The 25,416-nt window shown below is 39.3% G+C and overlaps 1 protein-coding gene across 4 annotated transcripts in view; it reads right to left on the reverse strand.

The window, feature by feature from the left end:
• Positions 1-25,416, reverse strand: part of PHF8 (PHD finger protein 8) — a 94,138-nt gene that overhangs the window by 31,128 nt on the left and 37,594 nt on the right. For 3 of the 4 annotated variants that reach the window (XM_015083414.3, XM_015083413.3, XM_053202354.1), the window contains exons 9-18: positions 22,731-22,818; positions 22,257-22,363; positions 20,871-20,962; positions 18,313-18,402; positions 16,161-16,463; positions 15,297-15,400; positions 10,556-10,734; positions 10,179-10,264; positions 9,350-9,483; positions 8,435-8,748 (exon numbers count right to left, since the gene is read on the reverse strand). In XM_015083414.3, the coding sequence (XP_014938900.2) occupies positions 8,435-8,748; positions 9,350-9,483; positions 10,179-10,264; positions 10,556-10,734; positions 15,297-15,400; positions 16,161-16,463; positions 18,313-18,402; positions 20,871-20,962; positions 22,257-22,363; positions 22,731-22,818 (1,497 nt within the window). The remainder of the gene's footprint in view (positions 1-8,434; positions 8,749-9,349; positions 9,484-10,178; positions 10,265-10,555; positions 10,735-15,296; positions 15,401-16,160; positions 16,464-18,312; positions 18,403-20,870; positions 20,963-22,256; positions 22,364-22,730; positions 22,819-25,416) is intronic. The other variant, XM_015083415.3, reaches the window with a different exon arrangement.

Below are 25,416 nucleotides of genomic sequence, written 5' to 3' on the forward strand. Positions count from 1 at the left end.
TAAAAGGGAAGATTACAGCAATACAGGCCTACTTAAACAAACAAGAAAAATCTCAAATATACATCCTAACCCTACACCTGAAGGAGATAGAAAAAGAACAAAGCTAAGCTGAGTAGAAGGAAAGACATAATAATGAGTAGAGCAGAAATAAATAAAATGGAGACCAAACAATAGAACACATCAATGAAACAAAGAACTGGTTCTTTGAAAATATAAACAAAATGGATAAACCTTTAGCCAGACTCATCAAGAAAAAGAGAGAACTCAAAATCAGAATGAAGGAGGAGAAATAACAACCACACCACAGGAATACAAAAGATTATAAGAGAATACTCTAAACACTTATATGCCAACAAATTGGACAACTGAGAAAAAATGGATAAATTCCTAGAAACATATAACCTTACACAACCGAATCATGAAGAAATACAAAAATATGAACTGACCAATTACTAGCAATGAAATTGAATCAACAATCAAAAAACTTGCAGCAAACAGAACTCCAAGACCTTCACAGGTGAATTCTAGGCTTCACAGGTGAATTTTACCAAACACTTACAGAAGTATTAATACCCACCTATTCTTCTCAAATTATTCCAAAAAAAAAAAAAAAAAACAAAAAAACAGAAGAGGAAGGAAAGCTTCCAAATTCATCCTGCAAGGCCACCATCACTCTGATACCAAAACCAGATAAACACACTAAAAAAAGAAAACTACAGGCCAGTATCTCTGATGAACACAGATGCAAAAATCCTCAACAAAATAGTAGCAAACTAAATCCAACAATACATTTAAAAAATTATTCACCACGCTCAAGTGGGATTTATTCCCAAAATGCAAGGGTGGTTCAATATTCACAAATCAATCAATGTGATACATCATATCAATAAGAGAAAGATTAAAAACCATTTCAATAGATGTAGAAAAAGCACTTGACCAGGTACAACATCTATTCATGATATAAATTCTTAACAAAGTAGGTTTAGAGGGAACATATACTTCAACATAATAAAGGTCATATACGAAAAACCCACAGAGAACATCCTACTTGATGGAGAAAACTGAGAGCTTTTCCCCTAAGATCAGGAACAAGACAAGGATGTCTACTCTCACCACTTTTGTTCAACATAGTACTGGAAGTCCTAGCCACAGCAGTCAGACAAGAAAAAGAAATAAAGGGTATCCAAATTGGTCAGGAAAAGTAAAACTCTCACTATTTGCAGATGACATAATAAAACCCTAAAGATATCACCAAAAATTCACTAGAACTGATAAATAAATTCAGTAAAGTTGTAGGATACAAAATTATATATAGAAACCTGTTGCATTTCTATATACTAAAAATGAAGTAGCAGAAAGAAAAACTAAGGAAATAATTCCAGTTACAACTCCACCAAAAATAACAAAATACCTAGGAATGAACTTATTTAAGAAAGTGAAAGACCTGTACTTTGAAAAACTATAAAATGCTGATGAGAGAAACTGAAGAGAACACAAACAAATAGAAAGATATTCTATGCTCATGGATTGGAAGAACAAATATTGTTAAAATGTCCATACCACCCAAAGCAATCTACAGATTTAATGCAATCCCTTTCAAAATGCCAACATTTTTTCACAGCACTAGAACAAATAACACTAAAATTTGTATCGACCCACAAAAGACCCTGAATAGTCAAAGCAATCTTAAGAAAGAAGAACAAAGCTGGAAGTTATCACAATCCCAAATTTCAAAATATGCTACAAAGCTGCAGTAGTAATCAAAACAGTATGGTACCGGCACAAAAACAGACACATGGATCAATCAAACAGAATAGAGAGGCCAGAAATAAGCCCATACCTATATGGTCAATTAATCCACAACAAAGGAGGCAAGAAGATACAATGGAGAAAAGACAGTCTCTTCATTAAATGGTGACAGGAAAACAGGACAGCTACATGCAAAATAATGAAACTGGACCACTTTCTTAGACCATACATAAAAATATACTCAAAATGGATTAAGGACCTAAATGTGTGACCTGAAATCATAAAACTCCTAGAAAGTAAACATATGCAATAATCTTGACAATGGACATAGAAACATTTTTCTAGCTATGTGTCCTTGGGCAAGGGAAACAAAAGCAAAATTAAAGTATTTGGACTACACCAAAACACAATGCTTTTGCAGAGCAAAGGAAGCCATCCACAAAACAAAAAGGCAGCCTACGGAATAGGAGAAAATATTTGCAAATGATATATTCAATAAGGGATTAATATCCAAAAAATACAAAAACTTAAACAACTCAACACCAAAAAAAGCAAATAAATACTCTGATTTAAACATGGGCAGAGAACCTGAACAGACGTTTTTCCAAAGACAACCTACAGATGGCCAACACATGGAAAAAATGCTCAACATCAACAATCATCCTGGAAATGCAAATCAAAACCACAATGAGATATCACTTTATATCTGTCAGAATGGCTAAAAATCAAAGACAAGAAATAACAACCATTGGGCAGGATGTGGAGAAAACAGAACTCTTGTGTACTGTTGGTGGGAATGCATATTGATGTGGCCACTGTGGAAAACAATATGAAGGTTCCTCAAAAAAATTAAAAATAGAATTACCATATGATCCAGTAATGTCACAATGTCACTACTGGGTATTTACGCAAAGAAAATAAAAACACTAATTTGAAAAGATATATGCACCTCTATGTTTATTGCAGCATTATTTATAATAGCCATGATATAGAAGCAACTCAACCACAGATAAGCCCATCCACAGATCAATGAATAAAGAAAATGTGGTATTACACACACACACACACACACACACACACACACTGAACTATTACTCAGCCATAGAATTCTAAGAATGAGATCCTGCCATTTACAACAGTGTGGAGGAACCTACAGAGTATAATGCTAAGTGAAATAAGTCAGAGAAAGACAAATACAACATGATTTCACTCATATGTGGAATTTAAGAAACAAAATGAAGGAACAAACAGAAAAGGAGACAAACAAAAAACTAGAATCTTTATAGAGAACAAACTGGTGGTTGCCAGGGCAGGTGGTTATGGGGAATGGGTGAAATAGATAAAGGGGATTAAGAGAACACCTATCTTGATGAGCAGTGAGTCACATACAGAACTGCTGAATCTTTATATTATATACCTGGAATTAATATAACACTCTATGTTAATTATACCTCTAAAAAAATATAGGCAAGTAATTCAAAGCGTCTATTTAAAGACATCTCAAAAGAGAGATGCATGAATGGTCAATAGATACATCATTAGACATTAGAAAACCCATTAAATGACATATCACTATACACTTATTAGGATGGCTAAAATAAATACAATGACAATACCAAGTGCTGAAAAGTATGTGGAGCAATTGGAACTCTCATACATTATTGGCAGGAATGTAAAGTGGCACAACCACTCTGGGAAACACCTTGGCCATTTCTTATCCACTGCCCATACAGTCCAGGAATCCCATTCTAAGGCATTTACCCTAGAGAAATGAAGACTCATGTTCACACAAAAGCCTGCACATGAATGTTCACAGCAGCTCATCCAAAGTATAAACAACCCAAATGTCCTTCAACGGGTGAATGGATAAAGAAACTGTGGTTTACAATGGACGAGAGCAGTAAAAAGGAAACATCTATTGATACAAAAAACATCTATACTGAATAATAGATGCTAATCTGAAAATATTATATACTGTGTAACTCCACTTACATGACACTCTGGCAAAGGCCAAAACCACAGGGATGGAGATGAAATCGGTGGTTGCTAGGCGTTAGGGTAGAGGGAGAGCACGGTTACCAAGGGACAACATAAGGGAGTGTGAGGAGGTTCTGTATGCTCATTATGGTGGTGGTTACAAGAATCTAAACATGTTATAGCAGCAAAGCCAATTTTACTTCATGCTGATTTGAAAAATAAAATTTAAAAAACCCTTTATCAAAAGGGAAAAGAGATTGAAAAGAAAGGAACAGAGCTTTCAACTTGAGGTGTTGTGCAAAGAGCATTAAGAAAAAGGACTAAAATAAAACCAGAAATTAATAGTAAACAAACAAGATGATTAGTAGTCAAATGAACTAAATAAACAAACTACTGTTAAACACCATGATCAAGTACAGCCAATCCCAAGAAGGAAATGTCAACTCAAAATCAGTAATTCTATTAACATATATTACAATTAACAAATTAACAGAGAAAAACTATGCACTTATAATCAAAAGATGCCAAAAAAACCATTTGCCAAAACCTAATTGTTTGATTAAAACAAACAAACAAAAACCTCTCAAACTAGAGATCGATACTCCCCCCTGAACTTCATGAACACCGCCTATCAGAGACCTACAGAGAGCCCTATGTATCAAGTGGAGAAATACTGGCAGCATTACCTTTAAAGTCAGAAACAATACAAGGATGCCCCCTATCACTGTTACTATTCAACAGTGTGATAAAACTAGAAAAATCTAGAGCTATCGAACACTAGAAAGAAAAGGGATATTATGAGCTAAATTGTGTCCTGCCCCCCCAATTTCATATGTTGAATTCCTAACCCCTAGTACCTCAGAATATGTCTATATTTGGAGATAAGGCTTTCAAAGAGATAATTCAGTTAAAATGAGGCCACTAGGGTGGGCCCTGATCCAATATGTGTCCTTTTAAGAAGAGATTAGGATATACATAGAGACATCAGGGGCCTATGTTCACAAAGGGAAGATCAGGTGAGGAAGCAGTAAGAGGGAGATCATCTGCAAGCCAAGGAGAGGCCTCAGGGGAACCTAACACTGCTAGTACTTTGATTTTGGACTTCCAGCCTCCAGAACCATGAGAAAATAAATGTCTGTTGTTTAAGCCATATAGTCTGTGGCATTTTGTTATAGCAGCTCTAGCAGACTAAGATAGGGGACACAGATTATCTACCTCAAGAGCCCAAGACCATTAACTGAAACAACTAATAAGAGCATAGTAAGGTAATCCAATACAGGATCAAAATAGAAAAATCAATTATTTTCCTGCATACTAGCAACAGCCAAATGGAAAATGTAATAGATGAAAAGATGCCACTTTCAATAGGAACCAAACTTTAAAACACCTAGTAAATAAACTGAACAGATATACAAGAAAACCCACATGAATAGAGAGATAGACCATGTTTGAAGACAGAAGGACGAGATGGCCTGTTTTGTGACTGCTCATGTCCAAATGACGTCAAAGTCATCCAGAAATTACACTGGTTCCAAAGCAATTTTCTTTGGCATGTTATTTTTAACCAATCAGGGATGAATTTTCTCACAATTACAGAGAAAGCCCTAGCAATATATGAATACCTACAGACAGAAGCTGAAAATCCTGCAATAGTGCCTCCCACTAGAGGAAGAGAAAATGGTGCCTTTGTTTCCTACAAAATGAAGCTCCGGTGGGAGGAGGATAGCTAAGAAAGCAGATGAGGAAGTTGTGAAGACATTTGCCCTATGTTTAAAAAAGACAAAAAGACTGCTGAAGACTAGGCCCTGAATCAGATTTTAATTTGATGAAGCTGGTATCTATCTTAAGCAAATGCCCTCAAGAACCCACATCTGGAAGGAAAAAGCCTGAGCCCAGGGTTTAAGGCTACAAAGAAACCACTGATTCTGATGCTGGGTGCAAATGCCAATGCCTTGCTAACTGGGCAAGGATTATTATTAGGACTGTCATTATTTGGGTGTTTTGCCGTCAAAGCCACAGAGACTTTGAGGGGTGTGCTCTTAACCCTCTTTTTCTTGTAAGCCCTATTATTTTTAGTGTACACATTTTCAGGACAAGAAGTTTTTCAAGAATACATACATCCCATTAGAGCAGAAAGGCCTCTCTGATGGAAGATGTCAGTCTCCATAAATTTATCTACAAATGCATGAAATCCTAATTTAAAAAATCCTAATATAATTTTCCATGTAATTTGACAAGCCGATTCTAAATCCATCTGGAATAGAAAAAACTCAATAATGGCCTGGAAATTCAGGAAAAATAAGAACAAGTAGATCAGTATCTCCTTATTAAACTGCCTTTCTCGTGTTGCTGGGTAAAGCAGGGAACAAAAGGAAGTAGTTAGGCCAGGGGCAGATGTCTTAGCTGTAGGCTGATTCGACTGTCTGCTGAAGGTATGGTGGGTGGCCAGGGGAACTTGGAAGGCCCCTAAGACCAATCACAGCTCCACTCAGAGATGATGGGCTTGCTGAGCATTTGTGCTCTCTTTGGGTCCAAAGCAAGTTCTGCAGAGGGGATCTGTCCTACCAGACACAAGGCCCATTGTAACTAACCTATGTGGTATTACAAAAGGAATGGACAAATTTTATAGAACAGAAAATATTAATAATATCTAACACTTATCATGTGCTGGGCAATGTTCTGAGTGCTTTATGTAGATTAATTCATTTAATCCTCACAACAATCTATGAGGTAGGTACTATTAGAGAAGCACAGAGAGGTTAACTAGTTTGTCCAATGTCATATAGCTATTAAAGGTCAGAACTGGAAATAGAGTAGAAAAACAAATCCACATACACATGGGAATTTAGTTTATGACAAAAGCGGAACTTCAAACCAGGGGGATAATGATGAACCAGTCAATAAATGGTGTCAGAGCAAATAACTATCCATATGGGAAAAAATTACATTTACATTCTTACCTCCCACAATTCATAAAACTTAATTCCAGAGAAAGAGATACAATTTTGACTTCTACACACGCTTTAGGTAAAAATATAAGAAAGTTTTCTTATACGAGACATAAAATACAAAAAAAAAATCGATAAAGATGACTATGTAAAAACTGAAATCTTCGACATGCTAAAAGATACCATAAATAAAATACAAGCAACAGACTAAAAGAAAACATTTTGCAACATTTCCAGAATATAAATAAAAAAAAAACACTCTAGGGGTGGCCTGGGTGGCTCAGTTGGTTGAGCGCCCGACTTCGGCCCAGGTCATGATCCCACGCTTCATGGGTTCGAGCCCCACAATGGGCTCTGTGCTGACAGCTCAGAGCCTGAAGCTTGCTTCAGATTCTGTGCCTCCCTCTCTCTCTGCCCCCCACCCCCCGCACTCTGTCTCCCAAAATAAATAAACATTAAAAAAAATTATTTTAAAAAAACACTCTAACAAATCTAGAATATATAAAGAACTCCTACATAGCAATAAAAAAATCAACATCCTAATAGAAAAATGGGGGAAAGAATGAATCAATTCACAGAAAATAAATTTAAAAAGAGCCAATAAGCATATAAAACAAACTGAAACACAATTTCTTTTGCTATCAGATTTGCAAAAAATTAAGAAGACTGATGATATCCACAGCTGGTAAGGCTGTGGGGAAACATGTATGTCTCATACACTGCTCATATACTGGCCCTTTTGGAGGGGAAATTTGGCACTATTAACATTTATTTTATACATACCTTTCAATCCAGCAGGTCTAGCTACCCTATAGAAATGTTAGCTGGCACATGCACACCAAGAGTTATTTACAAGCATTTTCAATGCAGCATTGTTAGTCAAACTAAAAAATCAGAAACAACCTAAATGTTAATCAGAAGGCAATGGTTAAACAGATGGTGGCACATCTATGCTATAGGCTACTATGCAACAGGTAGATCTCAATGTTATTGATCAAGCAGATAGATCTCCATGTGATATCAGTGATATCGAAAGATATCCAAGCAAGTTGTAGAACCATGTATACTACACAAAACCCTATCTATTTATGTCCACATGTGGTTGTAAGTGCAAGAAAATGAAAGGTATACATCAACTAATAGCACAGGTTACCTTCAAGTAACCTTCCTCAGAGGAGGAAGAGTATTAGTCAAAGGGGTCTTTTGCTTTCTCAGTCTTGTTTGAATTTTGACCAATGAGAATTTAAAAAAACCAACATTAAAACCCACATTAAAGTCAACTGCACTATATAAAAAAAGTGCTTTATATACTGTAGTACTTAATAAATCTTAACTTAAAAAAAGGTCATCTCTTAAATGTAAAAAGCCCGCTGAAAGGTCATTATATACCTTTGCAAGGGATGAACCAAACAGAGAAGTGGAAGTGATGGAGGTAAAACAGGCAAGAAGGGAAAAAAGAATTACCAGCAAAGGAGGTTAGACAATTTTAAAAATGGATGATAGCTAATTATAATGGCTACCATTTTTTGATGGTCTTCCATGAGCAAGACAATGTGCCAGGTGCTCTGGAAAAACACCATCTCTAATTCTTGAATCAACCTGTAGGTATTTCCATTTTACAGATTAAGAAAACATGGCTCAAAGAAGGCAAGCATCAGGCTTAAGGCAAGGTCTTTGCTCACTACTGTCCCAGGTTATCCTGGATTGGGACTGGGTTTGAGACTGGGACTAGGGGGAGCGCTTCTGGCCTGGACCCTTACTATACTCTGCATCCTTGAAGCATGCTCCCAAGCTGTCCTGTTCATCCAGACTGGCATTCTCTTCCTCCTCCTCGCTCTCGGTTCTCCAGTATGCTGGACGCTTGATGGGCCGCTTCCCTGGGGTGCGCTGGGAAGCAGGACTGCTAGACACTGTGCCCAGCCCACTGCTGGAGCTCCCACTGCTTCGGTCCTGGCCCCCAGTCCACCAGGCCTGCAGGCTGGAGGTAGCTGGTGAGGACGATGAGGACTGCAGGTTGGCCATGCACAGCATGCCTTGGATGGCCTCCTGAGTGCTGGGAGAGGCAGGGGCCTCGCTGCAAGGGACAGGAGAAATGCTGAGGGAGTTTCTGTAGTTGTCAGAGGAAAATAGTCATCAGAACAGTCAGGGAGAAGGGACAATAGTGGGGCTTAGGGTGGGAGGAAGGAGAGAACAATTCCAGATGAGAAACCAGAAATCAAGCCAATGGACCAAGACAGTATATCAAAGACTGTCTTCACATCAAGGCCAGTCCTTCTTGCCTCAAGTCTTTCCGCAGACAGCAGGACGGTGGCAAAAAGAGGGGTGCACCTCCCTCACTGTTCGCCCATGCTGAATTCTTTCATTTTTTAAACAAGGCCCAGAAAAGGCCCAGTTTTCCTTCCATGCCCCTTCCAGTCCCTCTTCCAAGTCCCAAAAAACCCCAAATTGATCCCTTTTGAAGTCTATATATACATCCACTTTCTGTCAGATCTTAAGTTCCCCAGGACAGATTTCATGTCTGTTTTAGTCTCTCAGCCTGAATGCCTTTGCTAATTCTTTGTCCCTTTAAATATCTTGATAAATATCTGCTGATTGGCTGATCTAGTCTTTTGGGTGGGGGTGGGAGGGTGTGGCGTCTGATCGCCTGGAAAGGGGAGATCAAAGACAGTACTCACGTGAGGGCAGCATAGTCAGGTCCCCCCACCTGCCTGCTGGCCTTGAGCAGATCAAGAATTCCACCAGCACCACTCCCATTCCCAAGCTTGCCTTCGACCCCTTCTACCATGTCCTCATCTGTTGTATAGTCCTCCTGTTGGGGAAAGAGGATATCACCTCAGCTGCTGAGGGTTGGTCTAGTTAGGCCCCAATACAGTGTTGACATTTTCACTCCGGATACTAGTAGCTTCTAAGCACCAAGTATTTTAATCTTCACAGCATCTTGGTGAGGTAGGTATTGTTAACTCCCATTTTACAGATAAGGAAGCTAAGGCTCAGTAAATAATTTGTGTAACGTCATAATCAGATATTCCAAATCAGATACTCTTTCTGCTACATTGCAGTGCCTTTTCTTCTATCCGGCATTAAAGGATTTTTTTAATGTTTGTTTGTTTGTTTGGAAACACAGAAAGTGTGAGTGGGGGAGGGGCAGAGAGAGATGGAGAGGGAGAAATCCCAAGCAGGCTCCATGCTGTCAGTGCAGAGCCTGACGTAGGGCTCTATCTCACAAACGGTGAGATCATGACCTGAGCCAAAATCAAGAGTTGGAAGCCTAACCGAGTGAGCCAGCTAGGCACTCCACTGCATTAAAGGATTTTTAAAATATGTCAACTAAATTATGATCTCCCAGTTATATGCTTAGCTGTACTTAGCACACAATCTTTCACTTAATAAATATTTTAGGAATTGAATGCATAGGGTATCTTTTTACCTCCAACTAGAATGACAATCTGTCTTCTGTCTCTGTAACCAGAATGGCAGAAGACTAGACACAGAGCAGGCTCCTACCTCAATGTCAAACTCAACTTCTCCTGGTTCCCGAACTCGGTTGGGGTCAGAGCAAGGCTTTGCACGGGGCAACTTTCGAGGAAATTCTAGAAAATAATGAAATGCATTTATCATGAAGCTAAGATAAGCATCTGAGCCAAACACCCGGGGGAAAAGTAAGACTATAATTTTCCTAAAAGTAATGACCACAGAAAACTAATTGAGGGAGGTTTGGACTGGTTTATATATAAATCTCTAGAGCAGAGAATACATGGAGGCCTAAAGAGCTTGTAAATCAGAATGTCAAAAAGCTCAGGCCTAAGGCCTCTGGTCTATCAAGGGTACCAGAAACAAATGTGAAATGGGCAGGGAAGGAACAAGAAAGAATAGGTACCCACTTGGTCTTATTATCAAGGTTGCCTTCTCCTTTCCCAATCTCTCGTCAATTTGCAGTTCATCATCTGAATCCAAGTCAAATTCATCCTCCATCACCTGTTCCACCACCAGCCTAGCCTTATCTGCTTTCTTTGTGAGCTTGGCTCGCCGAGACTTAGATAAGCTCTTTACCCTCTTGGCACTAAAAAGGAAGAGAAGGAGAGCATAAAAAGTCACATTCAATATCCTTAAGAAGGCAAGCCCCACCCCCCAAACTGGTCTACAGATTCAATGCAATCTCTATTAAAATCCAGCTAATTTCTTTTGCATAAATTAATAAGCTGATACTAAAATGTATATAGGCATACAAAGGACTTAACATGGGCAAATGAATTTTGAAAAAGAACAAAGTTGGAGGACTTTTACTACTTGGTTTCAAAATTTACTATAAAACAACAATAATCAAGGTAGTGTGATATGAGCATAAGGACAGACATATACAACAGTGGAACAGAGCTGTGAGTCTAAAACTAACCCTTAAATTTATGGTCAGTTACATTCTGCCAAAGGTGCCAAGGCAATTCAGTGGGAGAAGGGATGGTCTTTTCAACAAATGGTGCTAAGATAACTGGGTATCACATGCAAATAAATGAATGTGGATTCTTACCTCACATCATATACAAAAATTAACTCAAAATGGATCCTGGAGATAAATGTAAAGCTAAAACTATAAAACTTCTAGAAATAAATACAGGAAAATATCTTTATGACCTGGGATTAGGTAAAAATCAACACATTTGTGCTTCAAAAGATACCATTAAGAAAGTGAAAAGATAAGCCATAGACTGGGAGGAAATATTTACAAGTCATTTATTTGGGAAAGGATTTGTATCCAGAATATTTAAATAACTTTTAGAACTCAATAATAAGACAAGCAAGCCAATTTAATAATGAGCAAAAGATCTGAATAGACATTTCTCTAAAGATGATATACAAATGCCCAATAATCACACAAAAAGATGCTTAGTATCAGTAGTTATTGGGAAAATGCAAATCAAAACCACAATGAGATACCACTTAATATCCATTAGAATGGCTATAATAAAAAAGACAGACAATAACAATGTTAGCCAAGTATACTTCTGGTGGGAACATAAAGTAGTACACACACTTCAGAATAAATTTTGGCAGTTTCTTAAAGAGTTAAACATAACGTTACCATATGACCCAAAATTTTACTAAGTGAGAAATGAAAACATATGCCCATACAAAAACTTGTACACAAATGCTCATCACACCATTATTCATAATGGTCAAAAAGTGGAATCACTCCAAATGACTGTCAGCTAGTTAATGGATAAACAAAATATGGTATATCCATAGAATGGTATACTATTCAGCAGTAGAAAGGAACCAATTAATGATACATACTACATCATGGATGAACCTCAAAAACAAGTGAAAGAAGCCAGACATAGAAGACCACATATTATATTTTTCCATTTATATGAAATGTCTAGAAAAGACAAATCTACAGAGACAGAAAGTAGATTAGTGGTTGCTTGGGCTTGGAGAAGAGAACCAAAGGACTAAGTATGAGTGAGCATGAGGCATCTTTTCGGGGTGATAGAAATGTTCTAAAATTGAACTGTGGTGATAGTTGCACATTCTTTAAATTTACTAAAAGTCATTTAATTGTATACTTAAAGCAGGTATGGTATATAAATTATACCTCAAAAAAAGCTATTAAAAATACATAAAGGGGCACCTGGGTGGCTCAGTCAGTTGAGCATAGGACTTTATTTCGACTCAGGTCGTGATCTCATGCTTTGTGAGTTCGAGCCGTACACTTGGGTCTGTGCTGACGGTGCAGACCCTGCTTGGGATGCTCTCTCTCCCTCTCTCTCTGCCCCTCCCCTGCTTACACTTGCGCTCTGTCTCTCTCAAAACAAACAAACTTTATATGTATATATACACATACTTCCTATATACATATATGTATATATATATACTTCCTATATATGTGTATATATAGATGTATGCATATATATATATATATATATATATATATATATAGGAAATGGAAAAAATTAAAAATTTAAAAATGGCTTAAACAATCCTGTTACATATGGCAAACAATATTAACCAGTAAAAACTGTTGAAATAAACCATATAGTTAAAGAGAAACCAGTTTTTGGTAAATCAGTAAACTTGATACATTCAGCAGCCATTTGGTGAACTGGCTTTCTTTCAGTAAATTGGCTGACATTAAATTGACCTGTTTCCTACTCCACAGGGTTTTAGGAGGATTAAATGAGCTAATGAAGAGCCCAACACAAGGCAAGTGCCCAATGGTAGTTAATCTTATAATTACGTTCTCTGGGCCTCAGTTTCCATATTAATAAAATGGGGATAACAACACTTCAAGGTTGTTGTGAGGACTAAATAATGTACTAAACAGCTAAAATAAAATCTGATGCAAAGCAGAAGCTCAATAAATGGCAGCTATTTATACCCTGGATCTTTTATTAACTTTTAATTGTGAAAAATGTGTAACATATACAAAAATATAAAAGTATAAAAAACTCTCATGTACCTTACATTCAGCTAAGTTTCAGCAATTATCAATAACCAGTCTTGTTTCGTCTATAACTCGGATTATTCTGGAGAAAAGCCCAGCCATAATATCATATTGTCTGTAAATATTTCTGTACCTTGTCTCTTTAGGTTGACTTAACAGCAGTCTCTGGCAGCTGCAGGAGGTGACAGAAGCAACATAAAAAGAGACTGGTGGGGAAGGGGAAAATGTCTCATTGTATTCTCAACAGCCATTATAGGTTGGATCCTTAGGATTCTCAATTTTTTACTACCCAGGAGATCGACCATGGACAAAGACAATGCTCAACAGTCTATTATTATTTAGTAACTAGATTCTCAAACCCTAAGAACAGCTCTGCTGCTTTCAGAATCTGCCCTGCTCTCACATTCCCTTTTCACTGATTTCTCAGCTAAGTGGGATCTGAAGGCCTTTTCCTACAAAAAGGCTATGAAGGTATCCTTGATGCTTGTATTCCTCTACTGTTCATACTTTACTTGGCTCTTGACTCTTCCCGTCTGGTGTTCTGAGTGTCCAGACGATCACTCTTACGGTCTTCTTCTGCCTCTGCCTATGTGTTTCAGGGTTTCTGATGATCTACTTAGCTTCTGGCTATACCCACACCATCATCACTATCACCACCACCATCACCTTTAATCTTCATCATTTTATTTATAAGAGCTACCATTTATTAAGCATTTACTATGTGTCAGGCCCTGTGATAGGCACTTTACATACATAATCTCATTTAGTCCTCCAACAACCTGAGGGGAAGCTTTACCTATAGAAGAGATATAATGAGGACACTAAGGTGCAGGGTTAATTAACTTGTTAAAATCACACAGTGAATTTGTGTCAGAGCTGGGATTCAAACTTGGACCTGCCTGATTCCCAAGCCCGTGCTTTTTGCTGTGAATGCTTTTATTTTATTCTTTTAGAAAATGCTCTGTTAAAAATTATTTTAGGAAAAGTAATACATGCTCATTGTACACAATTCAAATGCTACTGAAGTAAAAATTTACTCTCCTGGCTCCCTTCTCCTACTTTCCAGAGAGAACTAGTATTACAAGTTTGATGTGACAAGTATAAAATATACGATGAATATACTTATTTGCATGAATGTGTACAATTATCTCTAGAAGAAAATCATTGACACTGGTTGTCCACAGGGAAGGGAACTGGGGAACAGGGAGGGGCAGGAACAAAATTTTTCACTAAGTATTCTTCTGTACTTTTTCAATTTTAAACTGCATAAATTAAATTTTAAACCTCTTCAAAAAAAGTTAAATTAAAAATGAAGGAAGGGGCACTGGGTGATTCAGTCGGTTGAGTATCCGACTTCAGCTCAGGTAATGATCTCATGGTTTGTAAGTTCAAGCCCCACATTGGGCTTGTTTGTGTCAGCACGGAGCCCACTTCAGATCCTCTGTCCTCCTCTCAAAAATAAACAAACACTTAATAAAAATAAAGAAATATGTATGCCACTTTTCTACACAAGCATACACACACACACACACACGTGTACACACACACCATTTTTAAAAATTAAAATGGAACTATTACTATATATTATTTTGTAACCTGATTTTTTTCGCTTAAGAATATATCTTGGATATTTTCCCATGTCAATAGATATTTAACTCTTTTTTAATTCAATTCTTTTTAATAGCTACATGCTATTCCACTCTATAGATGTGCCATAATTCATTTAACCAATGCTTACTGATGAACATGTTCCTAATTACTACTACAAACAATGATGCGGTGAACACTGAACATTTCTCTTTACGTACCTGTGCAAATATTTCTGCAAAATTCCTAAAAATCTAATTGCAAAAGGTATATAAAAAAATGAATGTTCTTAACCAGTATGCTATACTTCCTTATTCCTGCCAGTGGTTCTGACCCACTGACTTGCTGAAATTTTTAGAACTTGTATACAAGATTTTTCTCAAACTGCCAATTAGATTCCAGGCCTCTCCCCTAACACAACCATAGTTCTCTGAACTAAGCAATGATATCTCATAATATCTGGGTCCTTCCCCAAGTACAGTAAGCCCCCCCCCCCCACCCATGTTCCAGCCCCAGGTCCTAATTCCATGCCTTGTCTCAGTGACATGTTGCAACTGACAGCCCCAGTATCTCTGTGTTCCTTCTTCCCACCTCACCTGCCATTAGACATCAACAGGGCCAGCGGGCCCTCATTCCCATCAAGGTCCAAGTCTGGCGAGTCATCATCTGAGTCATTCAGGCAGGTACCAGTGATGTTGAACTGCAGAAGGAGGAGGCTCAGTTGTCACCTGTCTGGGACTCCCATGTGAATCACGATGACCAGTTCCTTCCGGTTTCACTGGTTGAGTTCACTGTTAAAATCACCTGAACCAAGGCCTTCTGCTACACTGTCTCCCACCCCCACCCCAAATGATTCCAGGAACAGGAGGTTGACAATGAATGGCTACCCCAGGGGAAACCTATCAATCTTGTAAACCGTGTTCTCTAAAAAGAGGGGAGAGGATCTTCACATGCCCATGGAGAACACCACAATCTTGAAGCAAGGTAGAGCCCCAGAGAAGGGCTTTTCTTAAGGACCTGTTCAAGACTCCAACATGACACTCATATACCATGTTCTTAAATGTCATTCCCAACCAGCATTTCAAGATTCAGCTCAAGTGTCATTTTTTGAGAGAAGAGCTCCTGATCATAGCTTATGCCCACATAAAATCATCCACCCCTCTGTGTCTCAGGGTCCCCCACACACCCCTGATTATGGCATCCACAATACCTCATTGCACTCATTCGTTTTTATGCCTGCCGTTCTCACTAGCCTGTCAGCCTCTTGAAGGTTACATTCACAGCACCTATCACAGTGCCCAGCACAGACAAGGTCTCAATAAATGCCTGTTATATGAGTGGGACTGGTAGCCAAACACCAGGGGTCCTAAGGGAGGTGGGAAGAGAGGACAATCCTTTTGATACCCTGCTCTTCCAAGGGACCCAAAAGGGCTGGGCTGAACCCATGGGCCAGCACCCACCTTTGCTTTCTGGGAAGAGCCTGTCTTCAGTGCCTGATGATTGTATGTATCCATGAGATTATAGCTCAATTGGCCAGCAGGCCCCAAGGCTGAGCTCTCCTTGCCCTTTCGCTCTGCCTTCTTGAAGAGTTCCTTGGGCTTCAGGCCTTTCTTCTTTGAACCACTTTTGGAGGGCAGTGACAGCCTGGACATGGATACTGAAGTGGAATGGACTGGCCTGGTTAAGGGAATGGAGCCAGCTGGGAAGATCCTCTGCAGCCCAAAGATATTGCTCGTCTTCCCAACGTTCTGTTGGAAGATATCCTACAAGAGTGTTAGTACACGAGGGGGTTAGAGCTTACTCAAGAGTTCTCTCTATGCTAAGAGCAGAGGACTGTTCATGGCACCGGCACTACTGCCATGGAAGTGGCTTACGGATGCTCCACATCTAGATGCACACCCTAGTTTTTTTCACAATGTGTCATCAAGAATTTACGGGGTGGCATATCTTTACCCAGCCATTGACAAGTAAGGAGAAGACGAGCAGAGAAAAAGCCCAGCACTACTGTCAAAATTGGAGAGAAAAGACTCCAAATGCAGCTGGCATGAGACAGAAAATACTTGAGTACTAAACTATGGTTCCAATTCTAAGGACTGCAGGATTTGAGAGGAGAGAGGTTCTAGTCCTGATTCTGCTACTAGCTAGCTCTGTGACCACAGGTAAGTGATCTGAACACTCTGAGGCTGTTTGCTTGGCTGTAAAATTAAAGGATCAGACTGGAAAGGTGGTTTTAAAAGATGATCTGTGGCTCCTTTGAACTTCTTGGGAGGAGCCCTGAAGACTGGAAGTAGGTAGAAGGCAAACAAGAGGAACATGTGTAATTCTAAGCCTCTTGTTTTTATCTTATTCACTGCAGCTATGCTTTGATTCAGCTTCCATGTAGGATCTCATTTGAAAAAAAAAGGTTCCACTGCTTTAAAACATTTGAAAGCCAATGGACCAGACATGATCCATCTCTAAGTCCTTTTCTAACAAGCTCAAAATTTTGTATATACAAAATTGGTTTAAGTGCAAAGAGCTGGAGAAAAGGTAGGCCTTGTAACTAAACTCTGAAGGACTGTGACAGATGGGAATGCAGGAAAATGGGGTAGGAGGTGGACAGTGTAAGCTATGGTGTAGGCAGTGAAACATGCTGTAAGCGGTGAGGCTAGAAAGCCCAACTTCCCAGTAGCTCACGCTGACCACCCTTTAGCATGGATTTGAGTGCCTATATCCTGAGTGCTAAATGGAAAGTTGACAGCTTCTGAGCTAAAGGAAAGTTTAAACTTCCCTAAGTCCAATTCTCCTCTGGTGCCTCTGCTACTTCACCAGCCCACACTGAGTTCTCTCTTTGCTGCAAAGTCTATTAATAACAATGGCTCACATTTATTGAGTACTTACTCTGCCAGGCACTGTTCGAGGGGCTCTACATACATTAGCTCTTAATCCTAACAAAACTCTGAAAAGGTGGTGTTATTCTCCCTTTACAGATAAGGATACTAAGGCTCTGAAAGGCTTGCAAGTGACAGAGCAGGAACCAGAACCCAAGTTTCTCTGAGTCTCTTACCATCTACACCTTACTGCCTTGTGGTATAAGCACCTGTTGAAACATGGCTTTGTAATCATGTTTAACATGGAAGAGCTGTCATTTTGTAGAATGCAGAGACTGAGTCAAAATATTAGTAACAACAACTACTACTATGAACTCCACCATCCACTACTACTGTGACCCACCATCAGAATTTATTGAATACCTATTATGTGCCAAGTACTATACTTAGTGCTCAACATATATTACCTTATGTAACCCTTTTAACAAACTCCTGAGTAGGTATAATTATCCCCACTTTAGAAACAAGGAAACTGAGGCTCACGCAGTAAACTTCGCCCAGAGTCCTCTACAGGATTCCAAGTTCTTTGTGGGAAGACACTGAATTACGTATTCTAAGCACCTAGCCTAATGTGAGAGACACTCAAGGCACATAATTATTATTTAAATGAATGAATAAACAGAATCTTTGGTGGGGTTTTTCCAACCCTTCCCCTGAGCTCTCAAGCCAACTGAAGAAGCCTGACCTGCCACTTGAGCCTTGAGCCCTTCCCAAACGCCTCCCCTGCTCCCCTGCTTCTTACTTCCACCAGGCGGATCTCCCTAGCCAGATCTTTAATGAGCTGTACGGTCCGTACTGTCTCCGGAATCTCATCCTCGTGGTCTGGCAGAGCCTGTCAAACAAAAGGCATAAGGAATAGACCCACACATAAACAGACAACTGATTTTTGACAAAGGTACCAAGGTAATTCAATGGATAAGGGTAGTTACTCTAACAAATGGTACTGGACCAATTGGATACCCATATGCAAAAAAAAGAACCTCAATCCACATCTTGCACCACACACTCACACACAGGCACACAAACTCAAATTGGATCATAGACTGAAATGTAAAATCTAAAACTATAACCCCTTTAGAAGAAAACAGAGGAGAAAATCTTTGTGACCTTGGGTTAAACGAAGATTTCTGAGGACACAAAAAGCATGAACCATAAAAGAAAAACAACTGATAAATTGGACTTCATAAAAAATAAAATCTTCTCTTCCGAAACCACTATTAAGACAAACCAGAGACTGTGAGGCAGTATTTGCAAAACCTGTATCTGATAAAGGGCAGTGTCAAGAGGTGTGAGGAACTCAATGGTGGGCTTGGGCCATAGCCCTCAAAAAGTCCAGAATCCCTGGGGAGAACGTGGCCTCTTTACTTGTGAGGACAGAGCTCAGTGCTGAGCAGCTACAGGCCCATGGCTAGCTCAACAGCAACCAAGGCTAAGACCTCTTGGTTGTCTCTCTTTTAATTTGTTTGTAATCTTTTTGAATCCTCAAGATTTACATCTTTATGTAGACAGATCTCCCAAGTTTCTCCCTTGTGATTTCTTCTACCAGTTTTCACTTCACTTCTGTATCCAGAGGACTGATAAAAACTCCTCAGCATTACCTTCTTACTTCCCATGGTTTGAATCTTCTTTTTTCCTTGACTCTTTTAATCCATCTTTATTTTGGTGGTTGGGCAGGGGTGGGGTCCGAGAACCCATATGATCCAGCTGGATAAATTTAATAGCTCCCTCCACCCAGCCCAAGGGCTCTGGAAAGGTCAGGGAGTGAGTACCTCCCATGGAAGTCATCTTCACTTCACAAAAGACTTATTCCATAAGAATGGGCTCCTCAGATCTGTGTCCTACTCTCCTCCAGCTCCCTTTGGCTGTGCTATTTGGGGCCAACCTGGCTCAGGGCCTGAGTGCTTAAGACTCTTCCCGCCCTCCCTCCCTTTTGTTATTCCTGGGACAGAGTCACTCCAAAGTTCACCTCGTGGAGGGGGGAAGGGGAAGGTCTGAAATGAAACCCAAGGCAGCCACACCTGAGGGATGTGGAGAAACAGAACAGTAGGCTAAGGCCCAGGTGTAGGTGAGTCCAGGGACGAAGAGAAGGCCCAAGACATGAAGTCCAAGGATATCTGAGGGGAAGGTTGGCAACAGGAAATGGAGACATTGTACAAGTTAAGCCTATAATGGCTGAAGATCTCCATATGCAGGGGGAAAAGTCTATAAAGAATATCAAAAGCATGAGAATACTGATATTTCTCTTTCTTTGTATTTCTTAAAATTGTTTTTTTAAGTCAACATTTTGAGTAGGTAATCCATTTACAGATTTCAAAAATCAAATAATATAAAGAGATATACTGAAAAGTCTCAACATACATTTGTCCATGCCATCAGTCCCATTAGCCCGCACCCACAGGTAACCACTTTTCTTCTACATCCCTCCAGATTGTGTCTTCAGGCAAATACAAGCACATATAAATGTAATTCTTGTCCCCCCTCCCCACTTTTAACACATAAAGAAGCACATTATATACATGATTCTACATCTTTACTTGACAAATTCTGGAGATCTTTCCAGATCAGTACAGAGAAAACTTCCTTATTCTCTTTTATAGCTGTTTAGTATTCAATTGGATAGATGGACATTGGTGTATTTCTACAAAGCCATTTTGGCAGTATGCAGTAAGAGCCTTACGTTTTTTTCATATACTTTGAGCCAAAAATTGCTCTTCTTGGAATCTATCCTGAAGCAACAATCAAGAGATGAGGGAAAAAGGCTGATGCAAACAGATAGTCACTGCATGATTTTTCAATAACTACCCCCCCAATAAAGCAACAATAAACAAGCAGTTAGGTAAGGATGGTATATCCCTGCAAAAGAATATCATGTAACTATTAAATGTTCGTGGAGAACTTTGAGGACACAGGAAATTAACATAAGCTAACAAATTCAGATACAAAATTGTATGTATAGTGATAGCAATCATATTTCTTAAATGCATATAAAAAAGACCAGAAGAAAATACACCCACAGATTAATGTTAATTCCCTCTGAGTGCTAAAATTACAGGTGATGTTTTTCCTTCCTTACACTCTTCTGTATTTTTTCTAATTCTCTAGAGTAAGCCTGTATCACTTTTTATAATCAGAAAGAAAGGTTTAAAAATGTAATCCAAAAAGTCCTAACCCAGTCCTCCATTCTAACCCCAGAAGGCCACAAGCCTCCCTGGTCTCATCCACCACCCCAAAGCATCTACCCAAAGCCAGTCTCTGTGGAGGCCACAACTATAAAGGAGGTAGAGAAATAAGTATATTTACTTCTTTCTTTGTCCAGGCTCTAAAGGCCAAGTTCAGAGCTTTGCCACCATGGACCAGGTAGGATGCTGGGTGCCTCCTATTCTCTCGCAAACCTAAAGGGCGAAGGAGGAAGGCAGAGGGTCAATAAAGCCATGTGGGGAAGCAAAGGAACTGTTTCTTTTTTCAGGCAATCAGAGAAAATACTCAGGGTTCTAGGCATGACTCCAGATCTCAGTTCTTACAATAGTGTTCATTTAATGAGTACCTACTACATGCTGGGCGTTTAACATCTACTATCTAATTTAATCTTTATACCCACCTACTACCCAAGCATCATTATCTTCACTTTACTATCCAGGAAACTGAGGCTCAGAGAAGCAAAGAGACTTAACCAAGGGCACATACCTAGTAACTGCCAAAGCTAAGACTGAAGCCATGTCTATCTGAATCTGAGGCCTATGTTCCTTCTACCACACTGGAAGTGTGCTCTGCCTCTTGGGTTTCAAAATGCAAACACTCAGGAGAACCATGATTGCAACCTCCACAGACATGAAGGGCCATTAATAAATGCCCTTATCCCTGAGTCACTCCAAGAGGAGGTTATGACAAATAGCCAGCTTTACGGTCAATACAGAATTTTCTACTGAACTGAGCTATTCAGAACAGGTAACAAGTGGCTAATCACTGAGCCTCTGATTGAACACTTAAGTGCAGTCTGTCTAGGTGGCAGATTAAGGGCCTGAAGTAGTAGGTAGAAGACTGTATTCATTGGCCTTTGAGATTCTTTGTAAATCTAAAATACTGATTGCTCATGGCCAAGTTACCTTGAAGAATCTCAGGTCTGAGCAAGGTTGCTGCTCCATTTCAAAGCAGAAAAGAAGAAACCCAGCAGTTTGGCTTACCACCTGGTCTGATACCAACACAATGATGCCAGCATGGTCAGGACTGGCCTTGTCCTCATCTCATGGGAAGCACATTCAGGAAACTCTGAGACTGTCCAGTTTGAGTTTCTTACTTTAATTAGCAGGGGATAGGGATAATTTCACTGTAATTCAATTTTCTCAGCCACCTTTGCTAAATAAAGTTAAAATACATGCTTTACCATACATTATACTTAATAAAAAAAAAGTCAATCTCAAAAGATCACACACTATATGATTCCATGTTTACAGCATTCTTGACAAAATTATAGAGATGGGAAACATATCAGTGGTTTCCAGAAAGTATGGATAGTGCAAGGGGAAAGAATGGGTGAGACTATAAAGAAGTAACACTAGGGAGTTCTCTGTGGTGATGGAACGAACACACACACACACACACACACACACACACACACACATACACACACACACACACTTACACTTGGGGAAGCAGGGCAAAAGGGACAGCTGGGAAAGGGATCCATACCTCGAAAGATGTCCAGGATGTGCTTTCCCACGTACCAACAGATGGTCTCAAAGTTAGGAAACTTGAAGAGGTCTGCTGTGCTCAGCCGCTTCTCAATCTCATAGGCTCTAGAGGAAGCAGGCACAATAATAGCAATGATAATAAGGATCCTGTTACTGAGTACCTACTGTGTATCAGGTATTGTTCTGAATGTTTTGTATCCATTATCTCTAATCCTCACAACTACCCTGTAAGATCCAACTTTGTGGGTTAGGAAACTTGAGCTCAAATGTTATGTGACTTACCCAAAGTCACAAAACTACTAAGTAAGGAAGGGGTATTCATTCTCACACTGATCATTATCAGGAACCAGTATCTATTCCATTCTCATCATCTTGCCTCCTTCTATGCTGCACTTCTCACTATAGGGGAGAACTCAAGGACTCTAGCAGGTGGGAATGGCCAACTCAGGATCACAATAGCTTCAGTACTCACTTGAGCTGCATTTCGATGTTAAGGCTGTGTAAGAAGTTCCCTCCAAAGGCAAGGCAGTCCACGGGAGTCAGCACAGCATGGATCCATCCTGCAGTGTAACATGGCAAAATCATAGCTGGCAGAGGACCTTACTTCCTCTGGACATCACTGCCCACTCAGCTCAAACATAACTCCTTAGAGCAGCCAGCCAGCAGTGACTCAGAAAGTTCTAGTTCCTCCACTCTTCCAACACCCATTCTGCCACCATTATAACCCTAAACTGGACCACCTTTTGGGGTTAATAAACTCTTTCGACTTTCCTCCTCTCAACCTCAAGTCTCTTTGATGCCTCACCCATCTTCTCTCCCATATCTTAGAAGGGCATTACCTCCTTGCCAAGTCTATCCCTTCTAACTCTACTCCAGGTAAAACAAAGAGCTTTTGTGTTGAAGAAACCTGGGTTCAAAGTCTGCCATCTTCTAGCTAAATATCTATTTCACAAGGTGGTTGTGTACAGTGTGCACCTAGATGGAACTCAATTATTCTCCTTGCCCTTAACCCTACACTGCCTTCTGGGAAGTTCTAATTCTACTCTTAAATATCTCTCATATTCATCTTCCTTTCCCGGTCCATCCATCCTATCAAAGCCTTGGTTCAGATCCCTTATTACCTGTCACCTAGGCTATTTGCAACAGCCTCTAAACTGGCTCCTCTACACCAGCGGTTCTCATGGTATGGTCCAGGGAATCCTGAAGCTCCCTGATACTCCTTCAGAGCATATGCAAGGTCAAAACTATGCTCATAATACTAAGATGTTGTCTTTTTCACCCTCATTCCCTCACAGGTGTAGAGTGGAGTTTTCCAGAGGGTAAGTGACATGACATCACAACACCGAGAAGCAGATTTAAGTATCAGTCATTTTCTATTAATCTAAACATCAAAAAGATTTTTAAAAAGGTAGATGTCACTCTTCTCACTGCATTTTTGGTTTGAAAATAGCTATTTTTCATAAAAATTATTAATCATGCTAACATGTAATGAGTTTATTTCTCAATGAATTAATAAACAAATATTTTTAAATTTTCTCAGTTTTAATTTATAATATGGTAAATATTGATGACTATAATCCACATAAATAGAAGCCCTTTGGGGTTCTCAGTAATACTAAAGAGTATAAAGGGGTCCTAAGTGCAAAGTGTTTGTAAACCACTGCTCTGTGCTAATCTCAATCTCTGAAGTCCATCCTCCACATCTCAACCCTAAGTGATATATCTAAAATACAAATCTGCTCATGTCATCCCCTGCTCAAAACTCTTCAATAAAATGTACATCCACAGGAGAATAGATAAATTGCCATATACTAATACAATAGAATATTGAAAAGTAAGTTGAGTGAACAACTACATGTATCAGCATGAATCTCATAATCATAATGTCCACAGGAAAAAGTTGGGAAGAACTGTCTAATATGATTCCATCTACATAACATCCAAAAACATGTAAAACAATACTAGATATTGGTTTGGTGAGCTATACCTATACAATAAAGGAATAGAAATAATCACCAACTTCAGAACAATGGCTAGCTCAGAGAGGGAAAAATGGGAATGAAGTGAGGAGAGGTATACAGGGGGCTTCAAATATAATTGCAACGTTTTATGTTTTTAGTTGGGTTACAAACACATAAATGTTTATTACATTATTCTTTATATCTTTTGCTACATAAACAAATAAACTTACTGTGATCCCCCAGCCACCTCTTGGGTAAGTTCAGTCCGCCTACCTTCTCAGCTTCACCTGTTTCCAGCCTTTGATCTTTAGGCTCCAGTATCCATAAACTACTTCACATAGCCTTGCTTTGCTTATGCCTTTCCCTATGTCTGAGAGGCCTTTTCTGCCTTTCTCCTCTTGGTCACTCCTACATTTATCTGCCAGGTGTTACTCTTCTGAGAATATTTTCACAAACCTCCAGCTAGACTAAGTGTTCTTTTCCATGCTCCCAAAACTTCTGGTGAATGCCTCCATTGTGGCTATTAGAACATTATACTGAAATGAGCCTGGGTGGCTCAGTCGGTTAAGCATCCAACTCTTGATTTTGGCTCAGGTCATGATCTCACGGTTTATGAGACTGAGCCCTGTGTTGGGCTCCATGCTGTCAGAGTAGAGTCTGCTTGGGATCCTTTCTCTCTCCCTCTCTCTGCCCTTCCCCTGCTCATGCTTTCTCTCTCTCTCAAAATAAATAAACTTAAAAAAAAATCTAGAACATTATACTGAAATGATCTATCAATCTTTTGTCCCTAGCACCTAGACCAATGCAGGGGCATTCAGTAGACCTGCAATGCTTATGGAACTAAGTAGATTACACCCAGTTTGTGTGACTTTATACCAATAAGCAATTAATCCAACTCAAATCTCTGGTAGACAAATTCAATTCATCAAATAGTTATTAAGTGCCCAGCATAGAAAAGGTATTATGTGAGACCCTATTAGGCAAAGGATTCAAAGATGAATAAATGGATGAATAAGTGCCTGGGCTCAGAAACCTATAAAAGAGAAAAGCAGATGGGTATGAGGGGAGGTAATTTTGCCTCACAATCTGTGAAACATTCTATAAAACCAATGTAATCAAATCAATATGATATTGACATATGAATAGACAAATCTGTGCAACAAAAAATCCAGAATTATACAATACATAACATTAGAC

This window comes from Acinonyx jubatus, chromosome X, assembly GCF_027475565.1.
Source record: "Acinonyx jubatus isolate Ajub_Pintada_27869175 chromosome X, VMU_Ajub_asm_v1.0, whole genome shotgun sequence".
In the NCBI taxonomy this organism is placed as follows: Eukaryota; Metazoa; Chordata; class Mammalia; order Carnivora; family Felidae; genus Acinonyx; species Acinonyx jubatus.